Consider the following 15,897-nt stretch of genomic DNA (forward strand, 5'->3'; position numbering starts at 1 on the left):
TATTTACTTCCGGAAAAGGTTCACGTGACGGGATTTTTTCTCTCTAAAAATAGAATCACATGGCGACTAGTTTACCTTAGCTATGGAACTACAAGAATTTGTTCCAGTAAGGGTCCAGACTTTCCATGAGAACTGGCCAGAACTAGAGGTTCCTTAAAATTTATTTAGGATGCAAGCTCTGTCGACATGTAGTTATGAAATTAAGATACAAAAACTTGGTAGAGAAAATTACCAGGGGCGGATGCAGGAATTTTCGAAAGGGGGGGTGCTAACCCAGGGCAAAGGGGGGGGGGGGGGGGGGGGGGGGGGGGTGCAAAACATATGTCCCGATACAAATGCATTGATCGGCAAAAATAAAGGGGGGTGCGCACCCCCGGAACCCCCCCTCTGGATCCGCCACTGATTACAGACAATAAATAATAAATAAGATGTATACTTGCATATATATATGTATACATTTTGTATATCTGCGGTAGTACTATATAAATTTTCAAATTCGATCATTGCGTTCATGCACCTTGCAGTCAAATCAATTAACAGCAGTTAAAAATTAGATCTGATGAAGTTTGCCTGGTAACATACCTGAGGGCGATATGGGGAAGCAGGACAAATCTCCCCACTGGCAAATCGCCCCACTTTTTTACCAACTCACCCCACTTTAAAAATAACCGCCCCAACTGATTTACCAAATCCCCCCACTTTTTAAAACATTGCCCCACTTTAAAAAATCGGCCACTTCTTTATAAAGCCCAAAGGTGTCAGTATTCACCTCAGAAACTTACAAAACCTTTGAATAGACTTATTAAGAAGGGATATAATTACGATACTGTTATGAAGTCATTAAAGATTGCATATTTTGGCTTTAATATTGATTTACTGATAGGGTCTTTGCATCGGAACTAAACACATTTATTTCTAAAAACAGTTGTTGGCATGAGTGACACGGGATATGAACTTATGTTCTTCTCATATATGTTATGATGGTATGATACTAAACCCCTAACAGGAAGGATTGAGCCTGATGTTCATATGATGAAATCATAATCTTTCAGTCAGTTTAATTGAAGTCTGGAGCTGGCATGTCAGTTAACTGCTAGTAGTCTGTTGTTATTTATGTATTATTGTCATTTTGTTTATTTTCTTTGGTTACATCTTCTGACATCAGACTCGGACTTCTCTTGAACTGAATTTTAATTTGCGTATTGTTATGTGTTTGCTTTTCTGCATTGATTGGAGGTATAGGGGGAGGGTTGAGATCTCACAAACATGTTTAACCCTGCCGCATTTTTGCGCCTGTCCCAAGTCAGGAGCCTCTGGCCTTTGTTAGTCTTGTATTATTTTAATTTTAGTTTCTTGTGTACAATTTTGAAATTAGTATGGCGTTCATTATCACTGAACTAGTATATATTTGTTTAGGGGCCAGATGAAGGACGCCTCTGGGTGCGGGAATTTCTCGCTACATTGAAGACCTGTTGGTGACCTTCTGCTGTTGTTTTTTTTATTTGGTCGGGTTGTTGACTCTTTGACACATTCCCCATTTCCATTCTCAATTTTATTACTAAATTCATCCTGGTTAATAATTTATTAATCTATATATATTGTCATTTTCATTTAAGTGGGGTGAGTTGGCAGGAATAATGGTCAGAGAACACAATTAATTCGTAGTGCATTTCATTTAGAACATAAATGAAAATTAAAAAAATCCCACCTGCGCTTTCTCAGTGAAATTTTTGCAGTGTGTTGTACTACTTTTGGGACAAATTATATCAAAATTATAGAAAACTTCATCACCTCTAACTCAAAATATGGAAAATTTTGTGTAGGGTGTCTTGAAATCTTTTGACAGCTTCCGAAGTGCTAATTTTTAACCTTTTTCAGCTCGACCAAATCACTACTTTCTTTACACTAAATTCTGAACCCAATTTTTTTTTACAGTGTAACTTCACCCCCCTACTTACAATTTGAGGCATTAAACATGGAGAAATAAATTGGGAAGGGGTATAAAAATTATTGGCAAGTAACCGACTGTTAACACTAGGGACTATATTTGTGAACAACGAAAATCAAGGGACGACAATTGTGGTCTCGGACCTAATATTAACGGAATTTAACCCATATACAATGGAATAACATCTTTTTCCATAAGTGGGGCGAGTTGGCATTACTAAAGTCATCCTGGTAAATAATATATTAATCTAGATTTTACCTTTTTCCATTTAGTGGGGCGAGTTGGCAAGAGTAATATTAATTGGATTTCACACATTTCACAAGTAGGGTGATTTTTTAAAATGTGGGGCGATTTGGTAAACCAGTTTGGAGCGTGTTTTTTTTAAGTGGGGCGAGTTGGTAAAAAAGTGGGGCGATTAGGTGTGGGGTGATTTGTCATGGATTCGGGGGATAGCACCTTTATCAGGACTCCAGGATCGGGTGTTTTTAAGCTTGGGATTTTGGGATTGATTCTTTTTGGGTCTGGGAATTCTTTTTTTTGGAATTTCGGAACGTTGGGATTTACTTATTTAAAAGAGAGCCGTGGTGTAGTGGTTAGTGCATCGGACTACTAACACAGAGGTTCCTGGTTCGATTCCCGTTTGGGATGAAAATTGCAGGAACTCAATTTTCGGCTCTCCCTTGACACCATCTGCAAGTATGGTCTTGAGGAAACGGTGATAGTCCGTCGGAAAGGGACGATAAATGGCTGACCCGTGTTAAGAGAGAGTCACATCTCTTGCACGTTAAAGACACCCTTGTAGATTTCGAAAAAGAGTAGGCTAATGCCGCTACAAGGCAGCACTCGCACCCGCAAAGCGGAAAGGGATTAAAATAAGTCCCAATCCACTATAAATAAATATGTTTAAACTAAACTTATTTAAATATATCAGGACCTCAGGATTTCGTGTTTTTAAGCCCAGGTTTTTGGGATCAGGACCCTCCTATCTTCCCTCATACTTGCCAACTTTTCAAAATGCCTATGGGGGTTTTGGGTGCAAGATGGCTGTCATAGTTCCCTTCAAGGGGGCCTGCAAATACATTTTAATGTTGTTTTTTGGCTTCTTCCTACTTTTATAAGCCGAAATTCATTGTAAAATTAATTGTTTTGTTTAAATTGTGGACAAAATTGCTCTTGTTAAATTTCAATTTGGGAGCCTCCATGGGGGAAATCCCCCGCAAATAGTAACAGTTGGCAGGTATGGGTAAAGACATTCGGGAGCGTAGCCACACACACTTGTCTCAGAAAAAAAATTACTATAATGTACCTTTATATAACACAAGGTACTTAATAACCTCACGAATTTGAAAAATGTCAGCCGGTAGCGAAATTCCGTTATATGCCTATTTCTAGGCTGTCAACCCCACTAAAACTTGTTTTCTTGTAATTCTGACTTAATTATCTTCACAATGGTGTATAACATGCCTACTGTTGTTGTCAGAATCATCTGTAGTGTGGCTGGATTGCTTCCCTTAGAAAAACTTAGTAGATAACGGTACTTAGTCAGCCGTAAGCGGTTGAGCTAAGGAAGTACTTCGTTAGCTCAGTTAGTTACCGCGCTGCCTTGTAACACAGAGGTCCCGGGTTCAAGTCCTGGTGGAGACAATTTTGTAATGAAATTCGTGCTCTCCGGTTACATTGGCGCCCAACAATAATAAGCCACGGTTAGAAGAATTACCTAGCCAGGTTAAAATGTAAATATAAAATAGATGAAAATATCATCATTATAGAGTATAATGACTCTTGAGGTGGGGGAAGTGTGGCAGGATTGCTTCCCTTAGAAAAACTTTGTACATGTAGATAATTAGTCAGCCGTAAGCGGTTGAGCTAAGGAAGTACTTCTTTAGCTCAGTCGGTTACCGCGCTGCCTTGTAACACAGAGGTTCCAGGTTCAAGTCCCAGTGGAAACAAACAATTTTGTAATGAAATTCGTGCTCTCTGGTTACAGTAGCAATCCTACCCAAGTATGTCAATCCTAATTATTTCGTCTACCGACGACAAAAAAAACATAATTTAACAAAAAATAAATACATGCATGCCCATGAAGGCCATACATTGACCTATAATGGTTTACATTTTTAAATTGTTATTTGGATGGAGAGTTGTCTCATTGGCACTCACACCACATATTCCTATATCTATCTATAAATTTAGAACAATCAGATACAACTTTGTCTGACTGAAATCATTTCATTCTATTTTAAACATGTTAAAAATGCTAGCCAATTTCATATCAATTTTTATACAATGTACTGCTTTGTGAGGAGTATGCAGTAGTTGTTGAAAGTTAACTGACATTAAATTTTAATCCAAGTTTATTGCCAGATTTGTGGTATTTTACCAGAAAACACCACCAACTTACTGGTTGATTCATATGTTTTTTGTTTGATACCAATATTTCATGGATATCATTGGTACAGGTGAACCTCAAATTAAAAAATATTTCAAAGAATTCTAATGCAAAACCAGGAAATCAAATAACCATGAAAATTGGTACCCATGAAAATAAATAAAACTATATAAGAATTATGTATTATGATGGTTTATTTATAGGTGAGAGTATATAGGAATCAAGAAGGAATATCTACAAATGAAGTCTTTGAAAAATCTACTTTTATGTTAAGTATGTAATATATATTGACCTGTACTACAATTAATTGTTTGAATACTATTGTTTTCATCCAATGATTGAACTTGTAACTGAAGAGCATGATTTGTTACCCAAAGTAATCCTAAACCCCCTGCATAGGTAGCCACAGCTCTACTAACTTAACTAAATGAGTATTCAACAGTACTAGTGCAGCTGATGAAGGACGATAATATTGTCAAGGAAAGTACAGCTTACCCTCGCTATCTTAGGGGAGGCATTATACCATTGTGACAATTTACACATCAAACCATGCATGCTAAACTTATTCAATCACTATTGAAAACTTTAAATTTTTCCTGTACAAGTGCCAATTATAACAGTAGATACAAAAAAGAAGATGTGGTATGATTGCCAATGAGACAACTGTCCACCAGAGACCAAAATAAAATAGACATTAACAACTATAGGTCACCATACGGCCGTAAACAATAAGCAAAGCCCATACCGCATATTCAGCTATAAAAGTCCCCAATATGACAATGTCAAACAAGAAAACTAACAGCCTTATTTATATAAAAAAAATGAGACATGTTCTCATTGACAATCGACCAGTCACATACCACCTCAGGAGTTATCATACTACATGTATTATGACTCTTTACAACTTTATCTAGATATAACCTCTAACCACTTTGGATTTTTGAGTTGTGCACCAAATGTAAAAGTAAGGTATTATTACATCTAGAAAATCACATAGTCACCTCTCCAAAATGAGACCAGGATCTATGTGCTTGAAGTGTGTGCTCTAATCAAAGGAGTCAAAGGAGTACTCTCCTAGCTAAACATATATTATAGCTTGTTTAGTACACAAATGTATCTACTACCCAAGGGAAGTAATCCCATCACAGATTATGTTTCTTGCAACTGGTAATATGTTAAGAAATTGATTACTAGTAATTGGTTGTTTCCAAATGCAAACTAAGTTATTAAATTAAATCTGCATACACTACCATTGATACAAAATAAGAAATACTGCTGAATTACTACATTTTTTTTTTAAATAATTGTTTTGTTTTATTGTCATGATTGTCATAGCTTTTTGGGTGTGTACATTTCAGACTTGAAGCAAGCCAGCGTTGAACATTTTTCCTTATTTTTGTTTGGAAAAAAGTTGAACAAAAGACTGAGAAATTGTGATTATCTCCCTTTAACACATGATAGTAAGTTATAATTAAAAGGAAAATATAAGCTCACATTTTAATTTGAAGCGTTGACATGCTATTGAGAAAGATTTCACATTGAGAAAACATAGTTAGGTAAAAGAAAATGCTTTGATATTTTATTTAAACATTGAACCAATGCTTGATAAATCTTCTATACAATAGAATTGTACTATATAAATAATCCTAGTTTCAGTTGAAAAATTAATAAAAAATATGCTTGCTCATATTTCAAGCTGGATAAGAACTAGAATGTTCAATAACTCATATTATTGTCGAGCCTTCGACTTAAGTCGAAAAAGCGAGACTAAGCGATCCTACATTCCGTTGTCGTCGGCGTCCACAAATATTCACTCTGTGGTTAAATTTTTTGAAAATTTAATTACTTTCTTAAACCATACTGGATTTCTACCAAACTTGGACAGAAGCTTGTTTATGATCATAAGATAGTATCCAGAAGTAAATTTTGTAAAAATAAAATTTTAATTTTCTGTATTTTATTTATAAATGGACTTAGTTTTTCTGGGGGGAAACATTACATTCACTCTGTGGTTAAAGTTTTTAAAATTTGAATATCTTTCTTAAACTAAACTGGATTTCTACCAAACTTGGACAGAAGCTTGTTTATGATCATAATATAGTATCCAAAAGTAAAGTTTGCAAAAATAAAATTCCATTTTTTCTGTTTTTTACTTATGAATGGACTTAGCTTTTCTGCGGGGAAACATTACATTCACTCTAAAGTTTTTAAAATTTTAATAACTTTCTTAAACTATCCTGGGTTTGTACCAAACTTGGACAGAAGCTTGTTTATGATCATAAGATAGTATCCAGAAGTAAATTTTGTAAAAAAAAATATCCATTTTTCCCGTATTATACTTTTAAATGGACTTCAGTTTTCTGCCAGGAAACAACACATCTGTGGTTAATTTTTTTTAATTTAATAACTTTCTTATACTATTTTAAATTTGTACCAAACTTGGACAGAAGCTTGTTTATAGTATCTAGAAGGGAAATTTTGTAAATATTTGGTACCTGTGTATTTGTATTTTATATGAATTTGGTTAAATATACTTACTGGGAGTTACAGCAGAAGTAGGCGAGACACTGGGTTCCGCAGAACCCTTACAAATTTTTGATCAACAAATCACATGTTTTAATTCACAAAGATTTTAAATACATTGTGTTTAAATCAAGTATATTTATATTTATAAAGCTGTAATTTTTCAGGTTTATTCTTAAGAAAATGGTGTTTTGATGCTAGAACTGAAAAGAAGTTGTTAAAAGATAAGGTAGCCTGTCACTTGATTTTTAGAGAGGCAGAAAGGAATATAGAGAATGGTATGTAAATTTGAGAGATAGAAAAGAATATCCTTAGTAGTATATTAATCTAAGAGACAGAATGAAATATCCACTATGGTTTCAGAGAGACAGAATAATTTGTTTCTTCATATATTATATAGATATAACAAGATGTGGTATGAGTGCCAATGAGACATCTCTCCATCAAAGTAACCATTTATAAAAGTAAACCGTTTAAGGTCAAGAGCCATCTTTTACACTGAGCCTTGGCTCACATCGAATAGCAAGCTATAAAGGGCACCAAAAAAATACTATTGTAAAACCATTCTTCTCTTATATTTCAAATCATGTTCTCTTTTTAAATCTCACAGAAAAATCAGTCAGTGTTAAATATGGATGGCAAATGATGTATATGTTCTTCTTTGAGCCTCTTGTAGAGGAAAGGAAATTTGACATGTAAAACACAGCTTTTTTAAAATCACAGTTAATACAACCAAAATAAAGAAGATATACTTTCACTGTTTCACAGAATGACTACAAAATATGAAATCATCTGATCAATAAAAAAAAAATTATATAATTTTGTGATATTTCTTTTAAACATGAAAGAAATAAATGCTCTTAAACATATTTAGCAAATAAATAATGGTTACATTTTGTTTATAGGTTTCTTGAAACCAAGTGTTGATCAGATAGATTTACTTGAAGGTATGTAACATAAAAAAAATGACTTTTAATATCAAAATTACTTTTGTTAGCTCACCTGGGCAACAGGGCCATGTGAGCTTTCCCACTACTTTGGGTGGGATGTCTGTTGTTGTAATCATCCGTTAACTCTTACAAAGATCATCTTCTCTGAAACTGTTTGACCAAATTTAACCAAACTTGGTAAAAATCATGATTGGGGTTTCCAGTTTAAAAAAAGTGTCTAATGAACCTGCCTGTCAATCAAAATCACAGACTTGGGATAGAAATAGAACATTAAGGTAAGATGTATGCTTTTTCTATTAATTTGAAAATCTGACCCTGCAAAAATGTTCAGAATGCTGAACTCTATTATCTACTTACATCAAAACTGTCAGACAATTTCTTATTGAAGTTATTGCCCTAAGATAACAAATTCTACTACTTTTTTCTATTATCTTGAAAACCAAAAAAGAGAAACATAAGACTGCAAAACTGATTAGCAAGACAATTCTCCAAACAAGTCAAAATTTTGGAAATCCTCAATCAACTCCAATTTGAAGATCTTGTCTAGCTGATCACTTATTCTGTGTAAATTTCTATTTATATATCGTACCAAAAATGGAGAAAAAAAATTGTTAGAAAATACTGCTATAGCATACTTACTGTATTACAACATCTCAATATTTATAGATTATCGTTGATCATCTCAACGAGATTGATTTTCTCGCTTGAGCTGGTACAGCGAAAGTGAGAAAAGCAATCGAGTTGAGATGACCATTGATAATCTGTTTATCGCTATTTTACCTTGGCGACGTTGTCAATTTCATGTCAATTTCGTTAGCAAAGCCAGGTGGCCTCCTTAGTTTCTAGCGATAATTTTTCCATCTCAAGCGAGAAGCATGATATGAAAATTATCACAAAAAAAGATCAAAGGAAAAATGCACAAAATAGTGATAATATCTTTTATTCCCTTTGAGAAAAAACATAAATATTTTTATTCCATATTGGTATTATTTTAGTAGGTTTCTCTTTATGAATTGGATTTTGAATAAAAAAGCATATTCACCTGAGAAAGTGTTATTCACCGCGCTAAACGTCACACGCTAAACGTCACACGCTTTTACATGCAACGTTATGGTATGGTAAAATGTTTCATGTAAAATTTGTTTTGGTATATGTTTGTCATCAAATACATTTTCTTTTCTCGGAATATTGAATAAAACAATTACTATCTTTTGTTTTGGTAAATATGGGGTTTAATTGACTTTTGAAAAACTGATATTCACTTCGGCCATCGGCCTCAGTGAATATCAGTTTTTCAAAAGTCAATAAAACCGCATATTTACCTCATCAGAAGACAGTAATTGCTTAATATTTGTAGAATATTCTGATGAGAGCATGAGCGTGAATATTTATATTAATAGAATATTCTGATTAGAGCATGAATATTTATATTTGTAGAATATTCTGATGAGAGCATGAATATTTATGTTTGTAGAATATTCTGATGAGAGCATAAATATTTATATTTGTAGAATATTCTGATGAGAGCATAAATATTTATGTTTGTAGAATATTCTGATGAGAGCATGAATATTTATATTTGTAGAGTATTCTGATGAAAGATTCAGGTGTGAAGAGAAATATGTACTATTGTGTCATTCCATACCAGATTATTTTGATGTACATTTTGAAGACTGTATAGTGTTAAAGAATGAGGTAATTCAGTCATATATTTTAAAGTAGAAATCACTTTTACAAAATTTTGTATGTTTTAAGTAAAATGCATTTAAAAGATTTATGCCAAAAGTTGTATTTAACTTTTTTTTAAACAGGGCTACCAATAATTTTTCTATAGACACCTTAAATTTTCTCTTTTTTTGTAAAATACATGTATTCGATTGGATATATTATTGACTTTTATTTCCTCTTATACAGAGATTATGTCATAACATATATACACATTAGAACAAAATACAAAAAAACCAAACATATTTAGACAGTTCAAAGTATCAAAGGCACATATTTAAGCAATTTTGATTGTCGCTAATGATCGATCATCAGTTTATCGACAAAAGAGTTTGCATGTGCTGTAGACATGCTGGACACAGACTTTTGAGAATGCAATACTCTCGTCGTCATCAAGCTCGTATATAGTGTCACAGGATAGAATAGTGGCTGTGAATTCTAGAGGCGATAGGCTGTCCATATAGACACTAAACTGTATTGGGTTTATGTTTATAATGTCTCTCCACATTTCATTTATCTGTAATGAAGAACAAAATCACAAGAGCATAGTATATGTTCTAAAACGTTTGTAAACAGTTTCCCGCATTTTTCAATAGGAGTTGTTCAGCTTCAAAACGAACAATAGCACACAAGTCGATAATGTACTTTGACGCTACTCTTAGATCTGGATATCTTTTCGCAATTATCCATGCTTTATGTAACTTAATGACTGGATGGATAAGTTTGAAAAAGTTAAAGTCACTGTCGTTTGAAATCCTTTCTAGCCACTTCAATTGATGTAGATGTGGTATGATGCCAATAAAACAGCTCTCACAAGAGACAAATTGACATGCAAGTTTTAAGATTTTTTAAAAACAATAAGTTAAAAAATACCAACAGAAGCTCCATGACCAAATTATAAAAAAATTAGTGATGAAAAGACAAACATTCTACAATTAAGATTTTTTTTGAGAATAATGAAGTCACTGTTTTGTAATCCATCTTTATAATTTTATAGAATGAATGTAAGTGCCATGTTCAAGTAAATGTCTCTCATCTGAAGATTAATATACCAGGTAAATTATATTATATCTTTTTATTCACAAAATTATTGACACGAAGGATCAGTGGTGCTGCCCTTCCCTAAATTAAACTGGACAAATTGTTAATTCTTTTGACTACACTGAAAATATTCTAGCACAAAATACATAACATGTCTGATAACCACAGCTGGATTGTTGCAATGTTTGATATGTATACCCGCAAGACCCCTGAATTATCATTGAAGTTGTGGAAAAATTACATCAAGTGGTCAACATTCAAATTAGAACAATAGACTTGGTGTCTATACAGACACAGTACGTTCAGCTTTACATATAGCAGGGAGATAAGTCATTAATTAATATAAGAAAGACTTTTAAAGTAAAGACTATAAATACTGTGGATTCAATATACTTCTTTGGATTCAATATACTTCTATGAATTCAAATGTTCATGGATTGTATTGGTAAATGCACGCCACATATTTAAATGTTCAAGGAAAAAGGAATTTCCTAGATAGACTTGAATGCAATTTTTTTTTCTCACAGAAATACAATTTTTCTTCATTCAGGAAATTTGGTACCAACTGAAATAGAGAAGTACACTTTTTTGTTATTTTCTGTATGCATAATAAATTTCCTTTTTTTTGCAATTACTTTCATGTTGATATGGACTAATATGGTGTTTTTATTACTCTTCGATATTTAAAATTTCAGATGTTGATGTGACAGTATTACCATGGTTCTGTGTTAAACAGTGGACATATGAAGCCCTCCATAAAAGGATGATATTTGTTTACATTGATGGCAAGTTAATGGATGAAACCATAACAGTTATCACAGACCAGGTGGAATATCTGGCTGATGTCATTAATCAGTGTTTCAAAACAATTCAGGTAGATTTCTGTACCTCACTAACTTTTATTTTACCATTATATATCATACTTTAGAAACTCCACCTTTTCAATCATTTCTCATTTAATTTACTTTTCCTTACAATAAAATACAGCCTCAGCAAATGAATGGATGAATTGAACCAATAAAATCTTATTGGTCCAATTTTAAGAAAAAAGTGAAATCAATGTGAAAGTGGAATAATTTATGTAATTTTCACCAGAAAAAAATAGATTTCATTTTCTTTCTAAAAATAGTTACATATATGTAGTTTCTTTCAGTTTGGAGTAGTTGGAATTGAATTATTTGACCTGATGTAGCTTCCACAAATCATCAGTTGAAGGTTATAACAGGTATCAATATATAAGTTCCTGTTGTTAAAGGTCATTAACCATCTAGACAAACTATAAATTCTTATTTATTTGAACTCTGGAAGAAAGTCAGATCTGTAAACAGTTTTATTTCTTTTATATTTGTAGAAAGAAGAAAAGGATACACCTAGATTCTATTCTGACATGGTTTCTAAAACAGAAGAAGGCAATATATCATATCAGAATCCATTGTTTGATTGTGAACAGACTCAGCTACATTATAAAAGTCAGCATTAATAAACTGATCAGCCATTTCTTGTTAAAAGTACTAAATTACTAATTTTATTATCATTTGTTATTGCCTCCACAAAGTTTAAGTGTGGTGTACTGTTTCCAGCATGTTTAAAAAGGTGTCTTATAGACAACTTACAATACAGAAATGTTGAATGAATAGGAATGTAATTTTGGAGGAGGTAGCATTTTGCCATTTGTTACAGCATTTAAATGAATGTGCTATCAAATTGTTTATTGAATTTAGAATAAGTAAACCACTATTAATGAATCTCATGCACAGCCATATGTGTTCTCAAATTGCTGGGTTGTTTTCATTATTAGATATGCAAGTTAATGTAAGCATATGACAATCAACTTTTATATATTTTACATGATGTGATTTTTTTATTTAATAGTATTGTTTCCTTCCTAGTATTTAGGATTGATGAATGTATTTACCTTAAGAATGCATTTAAAGAAATAAGAAAGTATTAGATCTACCATCATTTTTCATTCTGACATTTTGTTTGAAATTTTTTGACAGATTCTTCTTTTTCATGTTCTTCTTTGTAAACTTGAATAATGATGTTATGCAATTATTGTAACTCAAAGATTTGAAGGACTTGTGTCTTTAACTCACTTCTATTTCTATCTGCACAATAATTCATACAGATTATCTCCCCTGAGCACTTTTTTTTTTTTATCAATTCCTGACATCATGTTTTGTATTTTGTTTGAGTCTATAAGAAGACAATCATATAATATAACATCATATGCATTCTGTAATTTTGTAATTTTGGTATTTACTTATTTATTTCTACCTGATGAGAGATTTTTACTGATGCCCCTGAACACTTGTTATTCTGTCAAGCTTAATGAACTATACAGTTACAAAATTATGTTTTTTTATGATAATCCAAATCCCCTGTTTCAATGCTAAATACATTTGTTTCAAGTTTTGTTAAACATTTTTCTCTTATCTTGTTTATACAGTAGTGTAATAGGTATTTATTCTAGTAATATCATGTTTTAACATCTTTAATAATAGTTTGTTACCCTTGCCAAAAAAAGAGAGACTCATTGATTTGTGAAAAAGACCTTCATTCTATATTATACAGAAAATATCTTTAAAAAGAAGGAAAATGTATAAATAAATTTTAATTCTTCTTTTTAATAATCTGCCCATTCATTTTGTTAAGTGGATCTACTGAGATAATTGTTCAGTATATGATCCTTTTTTTGTTAAAGAGTTATTGCCCTTTACACTTTTATACCTTTATGATTTTTATTAACACATCTCCTCAGAGCTTATGCTGGTCAAATGTAAATTTATCATACTGTTAAATGAAACATATTTTATAGTGTGACTAACAAGGTTTTATATTTATTGTGTGAGAAGGTTTTTATATATACAATGTACTTCTTTATCCATATTGAGGGGAAGGTGACTGGAGTTTAAAGAAATTCAACCTCACTCCTATGCAAAATAATGTAATTAATTTCTATGCAAACTGTGATATTTTGATTTGTATTGTTATTTATATATTGTTTCTAATCATGTTCTGTTTTAGATTTATACATGAAATAATCTCTAGCTTTTATATATACAAAAATATAGTTTAATTAAAAATGGAAAAGATTTTTGTTTTGATTTTATATCTCTACAGACTATACTTATTCCAGAAATCAGATCAAACCATGTAACGGTACACAAATTCTTAATTATTTCAATCTGTCAGTTACTTTTTGATCAGGTGATGTGTTCTCATTGGTTGGATTCCTTCATCTGTCATCCTTGTCATCTTCTTTCTTTCCGTTGTTGTCAAACAGCTGTAAACATTTACTTAAAAATCTTCTTTGAATCTACTCAGTCATTCAGAACCTAATTTTGTCAATACTGTTGAATCTAATTAATAATTGTGTCTGATTATCCTGCCCGCCTACTGACATGGCAAACTTGGCTTAAAATGGAACAGAAAGGTTAAGGCAAATTTTGCCAATTATCTTGAAAACCCCTATAGATAGAGAAGATCTGAGAAGGCAACATTTTTAGAACTAATATGTACCTACTATCCATTTTACAATTTACTTAAATTTGATCAATAGGAATTGAAAAATAATCTGTAAATTCAGAAATTATTGCGATGTTTTTATTATTGTGAAAAATGCAACAGGGTTATCATTGCAATAATTAAAACTTGTATAAAACAAGCAGGATTTTTCAGAATATCACAAAAATTAAAATTGCATTATAGTCTGACATGACAAAATCGCAAAAATAAATGCATGCAATAATTTTGTATTTACAGAAGCCGAATTTACACCACAAAATCTACTATGAGTACAGACAAACTAATAATCAAGGAAGATATATAAAAGTTGTTTATAATCTAGGTTTCAGAAAATTAAAAATTTAACTGGATTTTGATGTGAATTTTTTTCCATTCTGTAAAAGATTAAAAAAAAACACAAAAAAACACACAAGTTTCATTTAATTATTATGGTCCACTCAGTTACACAATTTAAATCGCCTATATAGTTTGCAGATGTCAATTGTCCTGCTATTGCTGTGACCAAAATAATTGAGCGATCCCTACAAAATTGACATTCCCCACTAGCACAATACCAAGGCATACAAGAAAATGTAGAGACCCTCCTAAAAATTGTTGTGGAGCACTAGTAAAATACCATCATATGCAAAGAAATTGATATCACAAAACTTATGCTTCTGCTGTAAAACTTTTCAACATTTAGTAAAAGTTGGAAACTTTATGATAAACTCTCTTGATGTCAGTGCAAATTGTTTTGTAAATGGCATACCTTACATTAACAGATGCTGTAACAAGAATATTTGAGAGTGCACTATTTAAGGGGCCCAATAAAGATGCCTTTATTATCTTATTACATACAGATACATAACATAAAGGATCAAAGACCCAGGTTCTGGGTTTCATACTCCTAAGACATCAGTAGAGTTGGATTTAACATGTGAAAAAGACATAGAAAGCACAAACTTTAACCTAAATCAAAGTGCTTACACTTACATTTGTAACACTGATAGGTAAATGTTGCTTTAGTTTTTCATTGGGAGTCAAAATAGAACATTGCATTGTAAAACCGCAGATTGTAATTGACTCAACTACATATATGCATGGACAAATGAAGATAACTCCAATTTTTCAGTTTACTTTAACAATGACATCATTGATATTTTTAAAACCGATTTTAGATTACTGCAACATGCACAAATTTTGTAATTTTCATGACGAGATTTTATCATATTGCAACTTGAATATCCAAGCATACCTTGCCACATTTTGTATGTATGTGCATGTCCCGAGTCAGAAGCCTTTAATTTTGTAATGTGTAACATATTTTTTCGTTCATTTTTTGTACATAAATTTAGCTGCGGAACCATAGCTCTTAGGTCCTTATGCTATTTTTTGACTATTTGCGGACCACTCAGAGCTAGATGGTCTGCAAATAGAAAAAATTACCATAAGGACCTAAGAGCTACGGTTCTGCAGCTAACATGAATTAAGACGTTTACACTGTCATTTTGGGGCCTTTAATACAATATGGACTTTGCTCATTGATGAAGACCTTACGGTAACCTATAGTTGTTAATTTCTGTGTCATTTGGACTTCTGAACAAAATTTTCGTTTTAAATATGCATTTTATATCAAAGATAAACAAACACAAAAACAAAAACAAGATTTTTTGTTTTTATTTGGAATACAATAATAATTATGCTAAACATGTCATAACTCGAAAATAGATATAAACACTGAAAATATTGAATATCTTTTAAGGTCGGAACTGTTAAACATGTTTTAGCTATTCTAATAATATCGGGAGATAACT

General features: G+C 32.1%; 1 protein-coding gene across 3 annotated transcripts; it reads left to right on the plus strand.

Moving 5' to 3' along the window:
- Positions 1–34: 34 nt before the first annotated feature.
- LOC134706481 (uncharacterized) lies at positions 35–13,659 on the plus strand. Of its 3 annotated transcripts, XM_063565451.1 has the most exons (9): positions 35–148; positions 4,541–4,610; positions 5,696–5,797; positions 7,028–7,138; positions 7,766–7,807; positions 9,396–9,505; positions 10,533–10,590; positions 11,272–11,450; positions 11,928–13,659. In XM_063565451.1, exons 1-9 carry the CDS (start codon positions 83–85, stop codon positions 12,054–12,056), a joined length of 867 nt encoding a protein of 288 aa, XP_063421521.1. In that variant the 5' UTR covers positions 35–82; the 3' UTR covers positions 12,057–13,659. The 3 variants fall into 3 exon arrangements, with proteins under 3 accessions (XP_063421521.1, XP_063421522.1, XP_063421523.1); XM_063565452.1 differs by lacking the exon at positions 7,766–7,807; XM_063565453.1 differs by lacking the exon at positions 5,696–5,797.
- The last annotated feature ends 2,238 nt before the right edge of the window (positions 13,660–15,897 follow it).

This window comes from Mytilus trossulus, chromosome 2 (genome assembly GCF_036588685.1).
Source record: "Mytilus trossulus isolate FHL-02 chromosome 2, PNRI_Mtr1.1.1.hap1, whole genome shotgun sequence".
Lineage (NCBI taxonomy): Eukaryota > Metazoa > Mollusca > Bivalvia > Mytilida > Mytilidae > Mytilus > Mytilus trossulus.

What these genes read in the sequence shown, in the direction of transcription:
- LOC134706481 (XM_063565451.1), top strand. Translation starts at nt 83, where the DNA reads ATGGAACTACAAGAATTTGTTCCAGTAAGGGTCCAGACTTTCCATGAG. An exon ending in AGAAAGGAATATAGAGAATG is followed by an intron (nt 7,139 to 7,765) that starts GTATGTAAATTT and finishes TTTTGTTTATAG; the next exon opens with GTTTCTTGAAACCAAGTGTT. An exon ending in GTATAGTGTTAAAGAATGAG is followed by an intron (nt 9,506 to 10,532) that starts GTAATTCAGTCA and finishes ATAATTTTATAG; the next exon opens with AATGAATGTAAGTGCCATGT.